The 17954-nt window shown below is 41.7% G+C and overlaps 2 protein-coding genes across 4 annotated transcripts; both read left to right on the top strand.

Moving 5' to 3' along the window:
* Positions 1 to 1973: 1973 nt before the first annotated feature.
* LOC127007933 (golgin subfamily A member 6-like protein 22) lies at positions 1974 to 6648 on the top strand. Of its 3 annotated transcripts, none has more exons than XM_050879452.1 (4): positions 1974 to 2002; positions 2397 to 2523; positions 3018 to 5053; positions 5141 to 6648. In XM_050879452.1, the coding sequence occupies exons 1-4, from the start codon at positions 2000 to 2002 to the stop codon at positions 6521 to 6523; spliced, it is 3549 nt and encodes a 1182-aa protein (XP_050735409.1). In that variant the 5' UTR covers positions 1974 to 1999; the 3' UTR covers positions 6524 to 6648. The 3 variants fall into 3 exon arrangements, with proteins under 3 accessions (XP_050735409.1, XP_050735408.1, XP_050735407.1); XM_050879451.1 differs by having other exon boundaries at positions 3018 to 4237; positions 4316 to 6648; XM_050879450.1 differs by having other exon boundaries at positions 3018 to 6648.
* A 4639-nt stretch (positions 6649 to 11287) lies between these two features.
* On the top strand, positions 11288 to 14701 carry LOC127007934 (uncharacterized). Its single transcript, XM_050879453.1, has 3 exons — positions 11288 to 11788; positions 12288 to 12490; positions 12707 to 14701. The coding sequence occupies exons 1-3, from the start codon at positions 11525 to 11527 to the stop codon at positions 13965 to 13967; spliced, it is 1728 nt and encodes a 575-aa protein (XP_050735410.1). The 5' UTR covers positions 11288 to 11524; the 3' UTR covers positions 13968 to 14701.
* The last annotated feature ends 3253 nt before the right edge of the window (positions 14702 to 17954 follow it).

Raw genomic sequence — 17954 nt, forward strand, 5'->3', positions numbered from 1 at the left:
CCTCTCAGCCTGGCCACGGCGTACAGGCTGCTGCATATGCGTCTCTTTTCTTTCTCTTTTCGTATATATTTCCTATTTTTTCTTCCTTCGTATCCTCCTTCTCCTATTTCTCTTTCTCTAAATAGTCATATGTATTTACAGGAGCAGTTTTTACCTTAGATAGCGAATACGTAATATCGATAAGATCATGCCTTTTCCTATTCTCTCTTTCTCCTCTCCTCCTTATCACCTTCTTCCTCCTCCTCCTCCTCCTCCTCCTCCTCGTGTGTCAGGGCGAGGGAGGGGCACAAACCAGGGTGTGAATGGATCTTGCTCACACGCCTTTCTCCCTACCTTTCCTTTTCCGGGCTCTCTCTCTCTCTCTCTCTCTCTCTCTCTCTCTCTCTGATTTATGTACTGAGATTTATTTCCTTTATTCTTTTTTTCTTCTCCTTTCCTTTGTTATTTATTTTCGCCATTTATTTCTAGGGGTTTATTTTTTCCTGGCATTTTTTCCTCGCCATTTATTTCCAGGGATGAATTTTTTTGACATTTTTTTTCCCTTGGGGTTATCATTTTCATGCCATTTATTTCCTGGGATTAATTTTCTGGCATTTTTTTCCTTGGGGTTTATCATTTTCATGCCATTTATTTCCTGGGATTAATTTTCTGACATTTTTTTCCTTGGGGTTTATCATTTTCATGCCATTTATTTCCTGGGATTAATTTTCTGACATTTTTTTCCTTGGGGTTAATCATTTTCCTGGTATTTTTTTTATTTCCTGGGACATATTTTCCGGCATGCATTTCCTCCTGCCCTTATATTTCCGGGCATGACACATATATATACTTTTTTTTCCCCTAGTTTGTTTCTGGGTCTTGGACGGACTTTTGTGTGAGGGAAAAAAAGAAACAGGAGTGAAAAAAACAAAACTTACTGAACCAGCGAACGCCGAGTGGCTGGCTATTGCTGTCTTTTTTTTTTTCTTTTTTTCTTTTTTTCTCTTTTTTCTGTTCTTATTTTTACCGCGTCTAGACATGACTGGAAACCGTGTCGTAAGAACAAGAACAAAAAGGACATCACTCCGAGGCTTGTTTACCACGTACACACACACACACACACACACACACACACACACACACACACACAGATAGACAATCCCTTCAAACCTCACTCAATCAAACTCCCCACCCCACACCTCTCTCTCTCTCTCTCTCTCTCTCTCTCTCTCTCTCTCTCTCTCTCACTTTTCTTCATATTTTCTTTCTCTCGTTTTAATAGAAATGACAAACGACTTTTCTCTCTCCTCCTTCCTCTGGTATGTCATTTTTTTCTTACTTTTCATGTTTTTTTTTTTTTTTGTCTTGTGATGTTTTGTTTTCCTTCCCTCGTGGTTTCCTGTGGGTCAAACAACGAAGGGGAAAAAAGGAAAGAAGAAACACACACACACACACACACACACACACACACACACACACACACACACACACACACACACGAAGAAACAGTCTTGGAGGTCATGTTGAAGCCGACCAATAAGAAAAGATACGTATAAAGTTTGGTAACACATTGAGAAAGCATTTTTATAGCTCGTACCTCCTCCTCCTCCTCCTCCTCCTCCTCCTCCTGATTCTGCTCCTCCTCATCGTCTTCTCATTCTTCTTACAATATTTTTTTCCTTCCTCTTAAATGATAAATTATGTTATATTTTACAATGAATTATTACATTGTCCGTAAGAATGATAACAAAAATAAATAGATAAATAAATAAAATATATATAAAACCTCTCAAAATAATAATGAATAAATACTAAAAGAAAGAGAAGCATGAGGGGAGGCAGGGAGGGAGGAAGGAGGAGGGAGAGGGAGAAGAAGGGGAGATAAGATGGAGGAGGAGGGAGAGGGAGGAAAGGAGGGAGACTTTGTTATCGTTTCTATCTTTTTTTACTTTATTGCGTTTCCTTCCACTTCCTCTGCCGAACCGTCTCATTTGTTGCCTTCCTTTCTTATAACCCGGACATGGTAGGTGCTCTCTCTCTCTCTCTCTCTCTCTCTCTCTCTCTCTCTCTCTCTCTCTCTTGTGAAGTGTAATAAATGAAGTGTGAAGGAAGAATACGAAGAAGAGGAAGAGGAGGAAGAGGAAGAAGAGGAAGAAGACACCTTGACCCAACCCAAACAAACAAACAAACAAGAAAACACAATATTAGCATCATGGCAAACCGCAAAAGCAATAAAAAAAAAGAAAAACAAAAAGAGGAAAAGAAAAACCCTCAAAGAAAACCGAAGAAAAAAAGGAAAAAAGAAGTCGGGTGGAGTGAAGAAAATCAAGACAAGTGGTGATGAGGGAATGGAGTGGTGGAGTGGAGTGGAGTGGAGTGGAGCGGAGTGATTGACACCGCCTGCTTTCTCTTTCCAGGGTGGGGAGTGGCGGTGGTGGAGGCGGCTGGCGGCGGTGGTGGTGGTGGTGGTGGTGATGATAGTGGTGGTGGAGGCGGCGCCGCGGAGCTGGGAGGAGGTGGAGGATCGGCAGAACATGGAGAATGGTAAGTTTTGAGAGATGTGGAATATGTGTTAAGGTACTCTCTCTCGCTCTCTCTCTCTCTCTCTCTCTCTCTCTCTCTCTCTCTCTCTCTCTCTCTCTCTCTCTCTCTCTCTCTCTCTCTCTCTCTCTCATTCCTTTTCACATTTCCTCAATCCTCCATTTTTCTTCAGTCTGATTTTCTTCCTTTTCTTCTTTCCTCCTTCACTTCCTCCTCCTCCTCCTTCTTCTCCATCTCCTTCTTTTTCCTTTTCCTCCCTCTCCTTTCTTTCTCCTTTTCTCCTTCTCCTTCTTTCTCTCTCCTTTTCCTCCTTCTTTCTTCTGTTTCTCCTTCTTCTTCTTCTTTTTCCTACCTCTTCTTTCTCCTTTTCTCAGTCTCCTTTTCTCCTTCCTTTTCGTCTTTTCCTTCATGTCTCCCTCCTCCTAATCTTCTTCCTCCTTCCCCGCAAACCCCAACACTAACACCCTCCTTCTCATCCTTCTTTCCCAAACCATCAGGCGGAGGCGACGCCCTTGTACTCTTACCCAGAAGAAGACACCACAAGACAAGAGTGACTGGACCTACTGACGAAGACCAACTAGCGAAGACCTCCCTCGACCACTTCTTCAGGATGGGGATGGAAGAAGTGGGGGAGGATAGGGTGAAGCGTGGAGTGGCCCGCAGTGTGAGGGAAGAAGCGGAGGAAAGTGAGGAAAGGAGGAGGAGAAGGAGGAGGAGGCATAAGAGAAAGGAAGAGGACATAGAGGACAAACATGAGGATAGTGGAATGGATGAAGAAAAGGTGCAAGAAATGAGAGGATACAAAGTGGAGGATGATGAAGAGGAGGAGGAGGTGGAGGTGGAAGAAAAGGAGGAGGGGGCGGAAGTGGAAAAGGAGAAGAAGAAGAAAGTACAGAAGGAGAAGGAAGAAAATGAGGAAGATGTAAAGAAGAAAAAGAATATGAAGGAGAAGACAGAGCAGGAAAAAGAAGAGATAAAGGAAGAGGAGGAGGAGGAGGAGGAAAAGGAAAGAAAGAAAAGAATATTAGAGGAAGAGAAAGAGGAGAAGGAAGGGAAAAAGGAAGACAAAAAAGAGAAGAAAAATAATGCGAAAATTACGAAGAAAAAAAATGAGGAAATGAAGAAGAAAATTAAGAAAACGAAGAAAGAAAACAAGAAGGAGGAGGAGGAGGAGAAGAGGGAAGATGAGAAGCAGGAGAAGGAAAATAATAGGAGGAAGAAGAGGGATGCAGAGGAAGAGGAGGAGGAAGAAGAGATGAAGAAGAAGAAAAAGAAGAATAAGAAGAAAAATAATACGGAAAAGATGAAGAAAAAGAAGGAAGAAGAAAAGGAGGAGGAGGAGGACGAGGAGGACGAGGAGGAAGACGAGGAAGAGGAGGAAGAGGAGAAGAAGAAAAAGGCGAAAAAGAAGAAAAAGAAGGAGAAAAAGGAGAAGGAAGAGAAGGCGAAGGAGAAAAAGAAAAAGAAAGAAAAAAAGGAGATGGAAGAGGAGGAGAAGGAGGAGGACGAGGAGGAAGACGAGGAAGAGGAGGAAGAGGCGAAGAAAAAGGTGAAAAAGAAGGACAAGAAGAAGGAGAAAAAAGAGAAGGAAGGGAAGGCGAAGGAGAAAAAGAAGAAGAAAGAAAAAAAGGAGATGGAAGAGGAGGAGAAGGAGGAGAAGAAAAAGAAGAACAAGAAAAAGAAGGAAAAGAAAGGAAATAAGGAGAAAGGGAAGAAGGTGAAAAAGGAAAAAGAGGAGGAAGAGAAAAAGACAAAGAAGAAGGAAAAGAAAGGAAATAAGGAGAAAGGGAAGAAGGTGAAAAAGGAAAAAGAGGAGGAAGAAGAGAAAAAGACAAAGAAGAAGGAAAAAGATAAGAAGGGAAAGACAGATGAAGAGAAAGAAAAGAAGGAGGAGGAAGAGGAGGAGGAGGACAAGGAGGACGACGAGGAGGAGGAGGAGGAGGAGGAGGAGGAGGAGGACAAGGAGGACGACGAGGAAGAGGAGAAGGAGGACGAGGACAAGGATGACGACGAGGAAGAGGAGGAGGAGGACGAGGACAAGGAGAACGAGGAGGAGGAGGAGGAGGAGGAGGAGGAGGAGGAGGAGGAGGAGGAGGAAGAGGAAGAGGAGGAAAAGGAGAAGGACGAGGAAGAGAAAGAGGAAGAGGAGGAAAAGGAGAAGGACGAGGAAAAGGACGAGGAAGAGGAAAAGGAAGAGGAGGAAAAGGAGGAGGACGAGGAAGAGGAGGAGGACAAGGAGAAGGAGAAGGAGCAGGATGAGAAGAAAGAGGACGAGAAAGAGGAAAAGGAGAAAAAGGAGAAAGAAGAACCAAAAGAGAAAAAATGTCCACCATGCCCCAAACCAAAGGCAGATGACGAGGCGACGGACAGCGACCTACAACAACAAGAACAAGAGAAAGAGACTAAAAACTGCACTAAAGAAGAACACAAAGAACAGAAAGACGAGGCGGCAGACTGCATTAAAGAACACGAAGAACAGAAAGACGAAACCACAAATTGCACTAAAGAAGAACACGAAAAACAGAAAGACGAGGCGGCAGACTGCATTAAAGAACACGAAGAACAGAAAGACGAAACCACAAATTGCACTAAAGAAGAACACAAAGAACAGAAAGACGAGGCGGCAGACTGCATTAAAGAACACGAAGAACAGAAAGACGAAACCACAAATTGCACTAAAGAAGAACACGAAAAACAGAAAGACGAGGCGGCAGACTGCACCAAAGAAGAACATGAAGAACAGATGGACAAAGCCGCAAACTGCACCAAAATAGAAGCAGATGACAAGGCGGCAGACAGCGAACCACAACCAGAAAAACAAATGGACAAAGCCACAAACTGCACCAAAATAGAAGCAGATGACAAGGCGGCAGACAGCGAGCCACAACCAGAAGAACAAAGGGACGAGACTTCCAACTGCACCAAACCACAAGAAAAACAAAGAGATGAGACTTCGAACTGCACCAAATCACCAGAAGAACACAAACCCAAGAACTGCACCAAGCCACCACAAGAACACGATGAAGAGGCGTCAGACGATGAACCGCAACTAGAAGAACAAAGGGATGAGACTTCCAACTGCACCAAACCACAAGAAAAACAAAGAGATGAGACTTCGAACTGCACCAAATCACCAGAAGAACACAAACCCAAGAACTGCACCAAGCCACCACAAGAACACGATGAAAAGGCGTCAGACGATGAACCGCAACTAGAAGAACAAAGGGATGAGACTTCGAACTGCACCAAACCACCAGAAGAACACAAACCCAAGAACTGCACCAAGCCACCACAAGAACACGATGAAGAGGCGTCAGACAGCGAACCACAACTAGAAGAAGAGAAAGATCAGACTTCGAACTGCACCAAGCCACCACAAGAACACGATGAAGAGGCGTCAGACAGCGAACCGCAACTAGAAGAAGAGAAAGATCAGACTTCGAACTGTACCAAGCCACCACAAGAACACGATGAAGAGGCGTCAGACAGCGATCCACAACTACAAGAAGAGAAAGATCAGGCTTCGAACTGTACCAAACCACAACAAGAAGAACAAGTTGAAAAGGCGGCAGCAGACATCATACCACAACCACCACAACCACCACAACCACCACCACAATCACACGACGAGAGCCAGGCAGCAGACAGCACCCACCCTAACTTTCGCGATGGCATAACAGCTTTACTCGACCACATAAAGAAGACCAATGACAGCCTTCTGGACTTGCTATGTGGATACGCTAAGTCCTTCTACCAAAAACACGCCTTACCCAGCCACCCTGCAGCCGGTTCACCCTTCCCGTCACACCCGCATAGAAGAAAGTACACTACCCGCTATATCCTAAGACAGCGTAAGCCTTCAAAACGGTGTAGAGCAAGAGTTCCGCCCTTCGCCATGCTACGGGCACTAGGCCAACCCCCTTCAGTGATCAAAAAGAAATGTGTGCGCAAGCCTCCTAGACCGGTCCCACGAAGGTTACCTAATGGCGGTACCTATGGGTGATGCGAAATAAAGAGGAGAAGAAGAAGAAGAATGGGAAAATGATGAAGAGGAAAGACGAGACGAAATAAAAGATAAAAAGAAAAAGAATGGCGAAAAGATAAAGAAGGAGAAAGACGAGATGAAATTTGTAACTAAAAAGAACACTAAGAAGGAAAATAATAAATAAAAGATGAAAAAGGAGAAAAGCGAGATGAGATATGTAATTAAACAGGAGAACAAGAACAAAAAATAATGAAAGAAAGATGAAGAAGGAGAAAGACGAGATAAAATATGTAACAACAATATAGAAAACGAAACAATTTATACAACGCAGCATCCCCAGTGTATAGTTATTTAACCCATTAAGTAAAGACCTATATAAACAAACTGTACCTATTGTAATGTATGTAATGTAGTGTAACAATGTACTATAATATAAGATCACTATAACCAACCATACCATTCTATTATTAATATATTCGTTTTTCTTACACTTACATTTTCTTAGCGATAGAGAAAACCATATTAGAGAAGTATATATAACCCTTCCCTCTTTCTATCAGTAATATATATATATATATATATATATATATATATATATATATATATATATATATATATATATATATATTCTTTTTTTTTTTTTTTTTTCCCTGCCTAAATAAAGTACTTCCTGACGGTTGGAGAAATTGAATGTCTTGGGTTGTGTCCTTAAAGCATTTTGGGGTCGAGACTTAAGGTTCTTCCTCACCCCAAGCCGAAGGGGTCCTACAATCCTTCCCTCTTCTGTACCAAATAAAGACTTTTCTACCTAAATAAAGTACTTCTTGCCGGTTAGAGAAGTTGAATATCTTGGGTCGTGATCTGAAAGCATTTTGGGGTCGAGACTTAAGGTTTTCCCTCACCCCAAGCCGAGGGGGTCCTACAATCCTTCCCTCTAATCTGTACCATATAAATACTTTTTCTACCTAAATAAAGTACTTTCTGCCGGTTGGACAAGTTGAATGTCTTGGGTTGTGATCTGAAAGCATTTTGAGGTCGAGACTTACGGTTCTCCCTCACCCCAAGCCGAGGGGGTCCTACAATCCTTCCCTCTTACTATCTGTACCAAATAAAGACTTTCTCTACCTAAATAAAGTACTTTCTGCTGGTTATAGAAGTTGAATATTTTGGGTTGTGATCTGAAAGCATTTTGGGTTCGAGACTTAAGGTTCTCCCTCACCCCAAGCCGAAGATGTCCTACAATCCTTCCCTCATACAATCTTTACCATATAAATACTTTTTCTAGCTAAATAAAGTACTTTGTGCCGGTTAGAGACGCTGAATATTTTGGGTTGTGGCCCTGAGTGAGTCTAACCTGCCAGAGTACCGATGACGAAAGCTGACGAGGCGTGGAGCAAGACGATGGACACAAGGGGAGAAAAAAGACTGACATTGAAGCAGAGAAACGGGCAAGAAACGAGAGGGGAAAAAACGGTTGACAGAGTAAGAAGTGGAGCAAGAAACGGAGGAGAGGAGGAAAAATAGGGTAGGTTTAACAAGGTATGGGGTGAAGGGAATAAAGTATGGAGGAGGAGGAAGAAGAAGAGAAGGAGGAGGAAAAGTAGAAGTAGATGAGGAGGAAAAGAGGAAAAATTGGGAGAAAAATAGGGTAGGTTTAACAAGGTATGGGATAGAGGGAATAAAGTATAGAGGAGGAGGAAGAAGAAGAGAAGGAGGAGGAAAAGTAGAAGTAGATGAGGAGGAGGAAATGCAAGTATACCTTGAGGAAAAGAGGAAAAATTGGGAGGAAAAATAGGGTAGGTGAGGAAGAGGAGGAGTAGGGGATGATGATGATGAGGAGGAGGAGGAAAGGCAGGTATAGCTTGAGGAAAAGAGGAAAGAAAAGCACAGGAAAAGAGGACAAGACAAAAACCCCAAAATAACAACAAAAAAAAAGACGTGGAGATAAAAAAAAAACCGATGATAGATGAGGAAGAGACGAAGAAAAGAAGGATAATTATGGAAAATACAAAATGATGAGGAAAAGGAAGAGGAGAAGGAGAAAAATGAGAACAATAAACTGAAGGAGGAGGAGGAGGAGGAATACAAGGAGGACGAGGAGGAGGAGAACAAGAACATGAGGGAGAACGAAGAAGAGGAGGAGGAGGAGGAGGAGGAGGAGGAGGAGGAGAGGAGATGAAAAATAAAGACTAACGAGAAAAAAATCGCCCTTGCTCGTTCTTTTCTTTTATTGTTTTTTTGTGGTACTCGATAAAAAATATATATGACATGAAGGTTAAGAAAAAAAACAAGAAAGAAAATTATACTCATGTAGTAAGAAGGAAAGACAGATTGGCAGAAAGAGGCGAACAACAGACACAATACAAAATTAATAAATGCAATAAATAGGAAAGGAAGGAAAAGAAAGGATTAGAAGCAAGAATAAAGGAAGGAAGGAAGGAAGGAAGGAGGCAGGGAAGGAAGGAAGAAATAACTGACGAAAGGAAGGAAGGAAGGAAGAACTGATGAACGGAGGGAAGGAAGGAACGAACGAACGAAAGAAGGAAGAGAAAATAAAAGAAAGAAATATAGAACCAAGACAAACAATGACAAAAAAGAAAGAAAGCAACAAGAATCACACGCAGGAGTTAGCGAGTGAATGAAAGAGAAGAAACACGAAAAAAAAAAAAAACATGACTGCAGAAGAAGAAAAAAAATGAAGAAAACAAGAAAACGACTTTATCCTTTGAGAGAGAATATGACAAACGAAACTCTTTATCACTTTCCTTGTTAAGTGGACATTTCACTTTCACCTAGTATACACACCCTCCTTACCCCCCCCCCGTCCCCTCCCTCCCCCTTCCCCCCTTCTTCCTTCCCCTTCTACCTCCTCCTCTTCCTCCTCCTCCTCCTCCTTTCTCCCATATATGTCTATACTGCCACTGCCACTTTTGCTATTACCTACTATGACAGGAGGAGGAGGAAGAGGAGGAGGAGGAGGAAGAGGAGGAGGAGGAGGAGGAGGAGAAGGAGAAGGAGAAGGAGGAGGAGGAGGAGGAGGAGGACAATGAATAGAACAAATGTATGTGTTCGTATGGTGTGTGTGTGTGTGTGTGTGTGTGTGTGTGTGTGTAATAATAATAATAATAATAATCGGTTTATTTCGCAGATGGCAGCCGTTAGGCTGAAAATGTACATATTAAAATTACAAAGTGTAACTATATAAAAAAAATACAGTATGAAAGGGGTGTGGGGGTAGGTAATTTACAGTAACGGAGGGAACGTTGTGGTGATGCTTGAGTGGTGAGGAGGTGGTGGAGTACGGTGTGGTAGAGCGATGAGGCGGGAAGGCAATTCTCTTCTGGAAGGCGAGTAGGTGTTAATCCGAGGTCATCCCCAGGTCAAAATGCTGGGTCAGGTAGCAGCAGGTGGCCGGAGAGCAGGTAGAGGCGGTATCGATGGTCACTCAGAAAGGGGCTTATAGGTGGACCGCTAATCCAATACAGGTGGCGAGACAGATGTGAAGACTCGGAGCTGTTCCTGGGAATCGACTGCACAGCCTTGGTGGTGAGCAGCCTGCACATTGCCCCCACCTGAGTGACGAAACCTCCACTGTACTGCACCTGACCAGACTTCAACAGCAGGATGGGCGGGCTGGTGAGCCTGGGGAGACCTCGGGGCGTCAGCGGGGACTTGATGGAAGGCCGCGGCGGCGACTCACTCCGCGATCTGTGTCCTCCCGGCACCACACACGCACTCCACTCACTGTCTGTCAGACTGTCATCATGATATCACTTCATGTCACAAAAAATAACTTGCTAAGTAGTGTTTCTTGAAGTAGGTTTCTTGATGAAAGGGGAGACGGGGATGAAGGGGAAGGGGAGAGGTGTGTGTGTGTGTGTGTGTGTGTGTGTGTGTGTGTGTGTGTGTGTGTGTGTGTGTGCAAAGAATTATTACGACCAAGCATGACCTTCAACTAGGCCGATCTAATCTCTCTCTCTCTCTCTCTCTCTAAATACCATAAAATCAATTCAAATGTGGCGTCAATTCTATTTTTTTTTTCTTACTTAGGAGGCCTTTCGCTCACTTCTGGTAGGTCTACGTAGGCTCCGGGGGCATAGACCTATCCGGAATTGCCTCCCCCCTCCACCCTTTCTTTCTCCCCTCTCTCCCCTTTTCTCTCCCCACTAAACACTACAGTTACTCCTCCACCCCCTCCTCCTCCTCCTCCTTTTCTATTTTCAGATGATTCAAGCTTTTCTTTCATTCTTAATCGTGTAGTAGTAGTAGTTGTAGTAGTAGTAGTAGTAGTAGTAGTAGTAGTAGTAGTAGTAATAGTAGAACTAGTTGACATAGCGGACTTTTTATCAGTACCTTTTATTTTTTGTTGCCCCTGAGCTGTTTCCTTTGCTGTAAAAACGTAGAAGTAATAGTAATAGTAGTAGTAGTAGTAGTAGTAGTAGTAGTAGTAGTAGTAGTAGTAGTAGTAGTAGCAGTAGTAGCAGTAGTAGCAGTAGTAGTATGATGATGATAATGAGGAGGAGGAGGAGGAGGAGGAGGAGGAGGACGACGACGACGAGGAGGAGGAGGAAGAGAGTAATAACAGAAATAGGAATCCAGGAATATAAAAGAATAGGATCAGGAATGAAGACGAGTCCCATCACAGGAAGGCTAAACAAGCCCCTGAAGGATGCGTGCGAATTCCTTCAGGTCTACGGTCAGGAGTTTTTGAGGAGGTAAGGAAGGATGGATGGGCGGAGGGAGGGAGGTATGGAGGGATGGAGAGGTATATAAGTAGAGGCCGGAGGTGAGGCAGCCCATAACAGACTCAATCCCTCCCTCCTTCACTCCTTCACGTCATCCTTCCTTCCTTCCTTCCTGAGCTGGTTAATGAAGTTCTCCCTCCCTGCCTTCCTTCCTTACATTCATTCTGAGTTAACGATAATGGGTCTATCGTATGCAAATTTGTGTGTGTATGCGTGAATCGGTGACCTAAACTCACACACACACACACACACACACACACACACACAGATCAAGATGGAAGAAAACTCAACTCTCCTCGTATGTTCTTCCCTCAAACATGACATTCCCTTTCTCTCGCACGCCCTCCCACCCCACGCCCACACTCGTACAAACGCCCACAGCCTCCCAGATGCCCTCTCCCCCCACAAGCACGCCTACACCCACCCACACGCCCACGTACACGCCCACAACGACACTCCTCCCGCCTTCGACTTTCCGTTCATTGACCAAGCCTCCTCCGCCCTCCTGCCGTTGTTAATATGCGCGGCGCTTTGTTCGGTAAGAATTTGATGTTTTTTCTTATATATATATTTTCCACCTCTTGGTTCCCCTTCTCTTCCTCTTTATCATACTCTCCCCCTTCCTCCTCCTCCTCCTCCTCCTCCTCCTTCTTAGTGTTCGTATCCTAATTCTCCTTCTCTTTCTTTGATCTGCTTCTTTTCTTCTTTCTTCTGCTGGGTAAGATTTTGGTGGTTTTAGCAATTTTTCTCCTCTTCTAGTTCTCCTCCTGTTACTCTTTTCCTCTTCTTCATCTTCCTCTTCTTCTCCTGTGTTAGACTTTGAGTTACAGCAATTTTCATCATCCTTGGTCTCCTCCTCTTGCGCCTTATCGTCTTCTTCCTCTTCCTCCTCGTTAAGAAATGTGAGAGCTTTCGCCACTGTTCCTCCTCTTGCTCTCTTTCTCCTTATCTTCTTTTCCTCCTAGAACGTCCTTCCTTCCCTTCCTCTCTCCTTCTCTCCTTCTCCCTCCTCAATAACTCCTTCCGTCCTCCCCCAGGTGACCCTCGCCCTGCGCCGCGCCCCCCGCCACAAGGGGCAGGCGGAGGGCGCGTGGGTGCGGCCCCTCAGCAGCCTGGCGGAGGTGGTGAGTGCCGTCGGGGCGCTCTTCGGCTCCTTCAACATGGCGCAGGTGCTGTGGCTGACCTCTCCGCGGCCCATTACGCAGGAGCAGGTCCACAAAGCCTTCACGCACATCGCACAGTGAGTACCACCGAGCGCGGATACACACACACACACACACACACACACACACACACACACACACACACACACACATCACGCCCCTACATCCCACAGAACACAAAAACAATGTATCTTTTCTAAAGTATATGTAATTTTGTGATTAGCGGTGTGTGTGTGTGTGTGTGTGTGTGTGTGTGTGTTGTGCCATGCCCCCCTTACCCCCTCTTTCCCCAGACGCGTGGAGGTGCTGCGCCTGGCCGTGGCGTGGCGGTGGCTGTGGCCGTGGTTCCGCCGCATGCCGCGCGTCGAGGTGGACCTGGCCGTGGTGGAGGGCGACCCCGAGGCGGTGTGCGAGCAGCAGCTGGCCGCCACCTACGACATGGCCGCGGGGCCGCTGTGGCGCGTGCGTCTGGTGCCGCTGCCGCCGCAGCGCCCCGGCCAGCACCGCGCCGCCCTCGTGTTCTCGTTCCACCACGCGGTGTCTGACGGCACCACCAACATCCTGGTGATCAAGGACCTGCTGCACACCCTCAACGCCGCCGCCACGGGTCGTGACCCCATCGTGCCCGCCCGCCCCCTCATGCACTCCCTCACGGCACGCACCGCCACGCCGCGCGGCTGGATAGCGACCTTCACCTTCGTGCTCGCCGCCACCCGCACCGCCATAACCACCGCCGTCAGCAGCCACTCCCTCACCAGCCTCCTGCCGCCCCATGACTCGCGCCAGTTCGTGACGAAGCTCCTCCACCACGACTTATCGGAGGAGGCGACGCAGCAGCTCCTGAAGCAGTGCCGCGGCGCCGGCGTCCGTGTACACTCGTGCATCACAACGGCGGCGAGCCTGGCGATGAAACGCACGACGCAGCACTTCGCCGGCCGCCGCCAAGAGTCCCTGGAGGTGATCCAGGAGCAGGTCGTGAACCTCCGCCGCTTCCACAAGGAGCAGACGGAGGCCACGGGCTCCATGGCCGTGGTGATGCTGCAGCGCCACGCCGTGCACGACGACCCTGAGGCGTTCTGGCCGCTGGCCCGCGCCATGCAGGCAAGGTTGGACCACAACCTGGAGCAGCGCCGCGCGCCGCTGCGCTCCGGCGCGCTCATCTGGCTGGTGTCCGGCATCGTGCCCATCAACGTGCTGCTGGCCTGGCTGGGCCTCCCTAGCTTCAACTACAGCCACATCGGCTACTCCAACATGGGGGACCTGCGGCGCCTGCTGGGCCCCGCCGAGGATGCAGAGGACGCCCCGGTGCAGCTGAGCGGCGTGTTGCGGACGGTGTCCAACGAGCTGCTGGGCAGCCTGTGCTTCGTCAACTGCCACACGCTGGACGGCCGCCTCAGCCTCAGCCTCGACTACTTCCCCAACAAGATGAGCGGGGCAGCGGCGCGGCTAATGTTCACGCACCTCACCCACGCCCTCACCCACCTGGCGGCCAGCGGCTCGCCCTCGCCGCCACCCGCCTCAGGCGCCGCGCGTGGCTGTAACGGTAACGGCTGAGCGATGAACAGCCGCCCGCATGCCAGGGACACCACCTGCGGCGCCGCCACGCCCGCCGCCACAGCCCAGGGCACAACACGGCTGGGCAACACCCGCCTGGCGCCGCCGTGCCACAGCCGCCACCACCGCAACCACTGACCTACACAAACCAAAGGAACCTATGTATCCCTCAACCCCTTGGGCCGCCCCGCCCCACTCCAGTAACCCCGCAAGACCCACACGGCAGCACCCGTACCGGAGGTGGACGGGAAGGGGAAACGGGAAAAAGGAGGAGGAGGAGGAGGAGGAAAAGGAGTGTGGAAGAGGAGAAGGAGGGAGAAGCGGTTGAAAAATGTCATAATATCACTATTAACCCTTATAGTGCCGGAGCCGCCCGGGTGGCTTGGCTAATAGACTGCCATGAGCCACCCGGGCGGCTTTTCACACACCCTTTATTTTGTTCCATCACTGTGCATTTATAATAATTATAACGGTATATTTTTAATAGGTAAACATCCTCAATAATTAAACTTCATCATTCGAATCCTTAAAGATTGTTAGTAATGGATAGTCTGTAAAAGAATGAACTATGCATAAAGCTACTTTTCATGATGTCGGCACGAGCGAGATTAGGCTATTCGATATTATATTATTTTGAATTACCTCTCCAGTAGGAATGAACTTTGTCCTTTAGTCAGATGAACTTATAAACAAACACATTTTATCATTCTACATCAATTACAATAAACTAGGCAGCATAATTTATATATATATATATATATATATATATATATATATATATATATATATATATATATATATATATATATATATATATATATATATATATATATATATATATATATATATATATATATATATATATATATATATATATACGCAGCTGAAACTTTCACGAGACGCCTCGCGGAGGGAAGGCGAGAAGAGCTTAAAAAAGGACAAAATGTCAAAGATAATATATTTTTCATTAGAAGCAGAAATTAATAAGAAAAATGGTATATGAAGGTTAAAATTATAATATGATATCCTGTTTTTATGTAGCGTACTAAGTTTTAGAGCTTAAAAAAGAAATAAAAAATATTGATAATATATTTTTAGGCAGTGAAAATTGTTAGAAGCAAAAATTAATGAGGAAAATGGACAATGAAGTTTGAAATTATATAATGTTCGGTTTTTATGTAGCGTACCAATTTCCACAACTTAAAAAAGGACTAAAAACAATGATAATATATTTCTGAGCAGTGGAAATAATTAAGAGCAGAAATTAATAAGTAAAATGGCATATAAATAGTTATATTATATGAAGATCATTTTTCATTTACCGTACATAGTTTCAGAGGTTTAAAGTGATATATATATATATATATATATATATATATATATATATATATATATATATATATATATATATATATATATATATATATATATACATATATATATATATATATATATATATATATATATATATATATATATATATATATATATATATCCATTGTCTTCGTACGCAGCTGAAACTTTCACGAGACGCCTCGCGGAGGGAAGGCGAGAAGAGCTTAAAAAAGGACAAAATGTCAAAGATAATATATTTTTCATTAGAAGCAGAAATTAATAAGAAAAATGGTATATGAAGGTTAAAATTATAATATGATATCCTGTTTTTATGTAGCGTACTAAGTTTTAGAGCTTAAAAAAGAAATAAAAAATATTGATAATATATTTTTAGGCAGTGAAAATTGTTAGAAGCAAAAATTAATGAGGAAAATGGACAATGAAGTTTGAAATTATATAATGTTCGGTTTTTATGTAAAGTACCAATTTCCACAACTTAAAAAAGGACTAAAAACAATGATAATATATTTCTGAGCAGTGGAAATAATTAAGAGCAGAAATTAATAAGTAAAATGGCATATAAATATTTATATTATATGAAGATCATTTTTCATTTACCGTACATAGTTTCAGAGGTTTAAAGTGATATATATATATATATATATATATATATATATATATATATATATATATATATATATATATATATATATATATATATATATATATATATATATATATATATAATTGGTCCAGTGGCTAAGAAAATATTTGTGAGGTAGAGAAATTTACAGAAGCCAAATAAATTCAAAGATGTTGAAGGAAGAGGAAGGTGTTTATATAGTTTATCAGTTGCTAAGAAAAATATTACAGCGTTAGAGAAATTTGTAGAAGAAAAATCCTAATAAATATATATATATATATATATATATATATATATATATATATATATATATATATATATATATATATATACATATATATATATATATATATATATATATATATATATATATATATATATATATATATATATATATATATATATATATATATATATATATATATATATATATATATATATATATATATATATATATGTTTTTCTTAACTGTCTTTAAAGAGGAAAACACGAGTAAAACGAAGACAAAAAGGAAAGAAAAGAAAAAAATACAGAAATAGTATGTACCTCACTTTATTTATTAGGGTTCTTCTGTAAATTTCTCAACCGCTGAAATATTTTTCTTACCAAATGGATCAACTACATACAACCTAATTTGATTTATTAGGCTTTTTTTCTGTAAATTTTCTACCGCTGAAATATTTGTCTTAGAAACTGGATCAACTATATATATATATATATATATATATATATATATATATATATATATATATATATATATATATATATATATATATATATTTGGTCCAGTGCCTAAGAAATATATTTGTGAAGAAGAGAAATTTACAGAGGAAGCCAAATAAATAAAAGGAGTTTCAAGGAAGAGAAGGGTGTTTAGATAGTTTATCAGCTGCTAGAAAAAAAATTACAGAGTTAAAAAAATTTGTAGAAGAAAAAAATCCTAAAACATAAAAGTATTTTGTATATAGTTTAACCAGTTGCTAAAAAATATATTTCAGCGGTAGAGAAATTTACGGAAGAAGCCTAATAAATAAAGGGAGGTTGAAAGAGAGAATAGCATTTTAGAGAGTATAATTAATAAAAGGAAGTTGTATATAGTTAATCATTTGCAAAGAAAAATATTGCAGCGGTAGAGAAATTTAAAGAAGAAAAACAATAATAAATAAAATGAGGTTGAAGGATGAGGATAGCGTATATATATATATATATATATATATATATATATATATATATATATATATATATATATATATATATATATATATATATATATATATATATATATATATATATATATATATATATATATATATATATATATATATATATATATATATATATATATATATATATATATATATATATATATATATATATATATATATATATATATATATATATATATATATATATTACAGAATAAATAGCCTAATGTATATATAGAGAGGTTAAATATATATATATATATATATATATATATATATATATATATATATATATATATATATATATATATATATATATATATATATATATATATATATATATATATAGTTCATCCAGTTGGTAAAGAAAATATTGCAGCAGTAGAGAAATTTACAGAATAATTAGCCTAATATATAAAGGATATATATATATATATATATATATATATATATATATATATATAAATATATATATATATATATATATATATATATATATATATATCACTTTAATTCACAGTACGTAATGTAATACAGTATAACGAAGATTTATTTTTGTTTTTTTCCTAAGTCCGCCCAATAATTATAAACGTCCTCAACACCAAAACCGTTCGATATGTTTTTTCTTAACTGTCTTTTAAGAGGAAAACACGAGTAAAAAAAAGACGAAAAGGAAAGAAAAGAAAAAATACAGGAATAGTATGTATGTAAATTTCTCAACCGCTAAAATATTTTTCTTAGCAACTGGATCAATTATATACAACCTCCTTTAATTTTTTATGCTCTTTTTCTGTAAATTTTCTA

Source organism: Eriocheir sinensis, chromosome 36, assembly GCF_024679095.1.
Source record: "Eriocheir sinensis breed Jianghai 21 chromosome 36, ASM2467909v1, whole genome shotgun sequence".
NCBI lineage: Eukaryota > Metazoa > Arthropoda > Malacostraca > Decapoda > Varunidae > Eriocheir > Eriocheir sinensis.

Coding starts and splice junctions, on each gene's coding strand:
- LOC127007933 (XM_050879450.1), top strand. Junction 2,524..3,017: donor TCGGCAGAACATGGAGAATG/GTAAGTTTTGAG, acceptor CCAAACCATCAG/GCGGAGGCGACGCCCTTGTA.
- LOC127007934 (XM_050879453.1), top strand. CDS start 11,525: ATGGAAGAAAACTCAACTCTCCTCGTATGTTCTTCCCTCAAACATGAC. Junction 11,789..12,287: donor TATGCGCGGCGCTTTGTTCG/GTAAGAATTTGA, acceptor GTCCTCCCCCAG/GTGACCCTCGCCCTGCGCCG. Junction 12,491..12,706: donor GCCTTCACGCACATCGCACA/GTGAGTACCACC, acceptor CTCTTTCCCCAG/ACGCGTGGAGGTGCTGCGCC.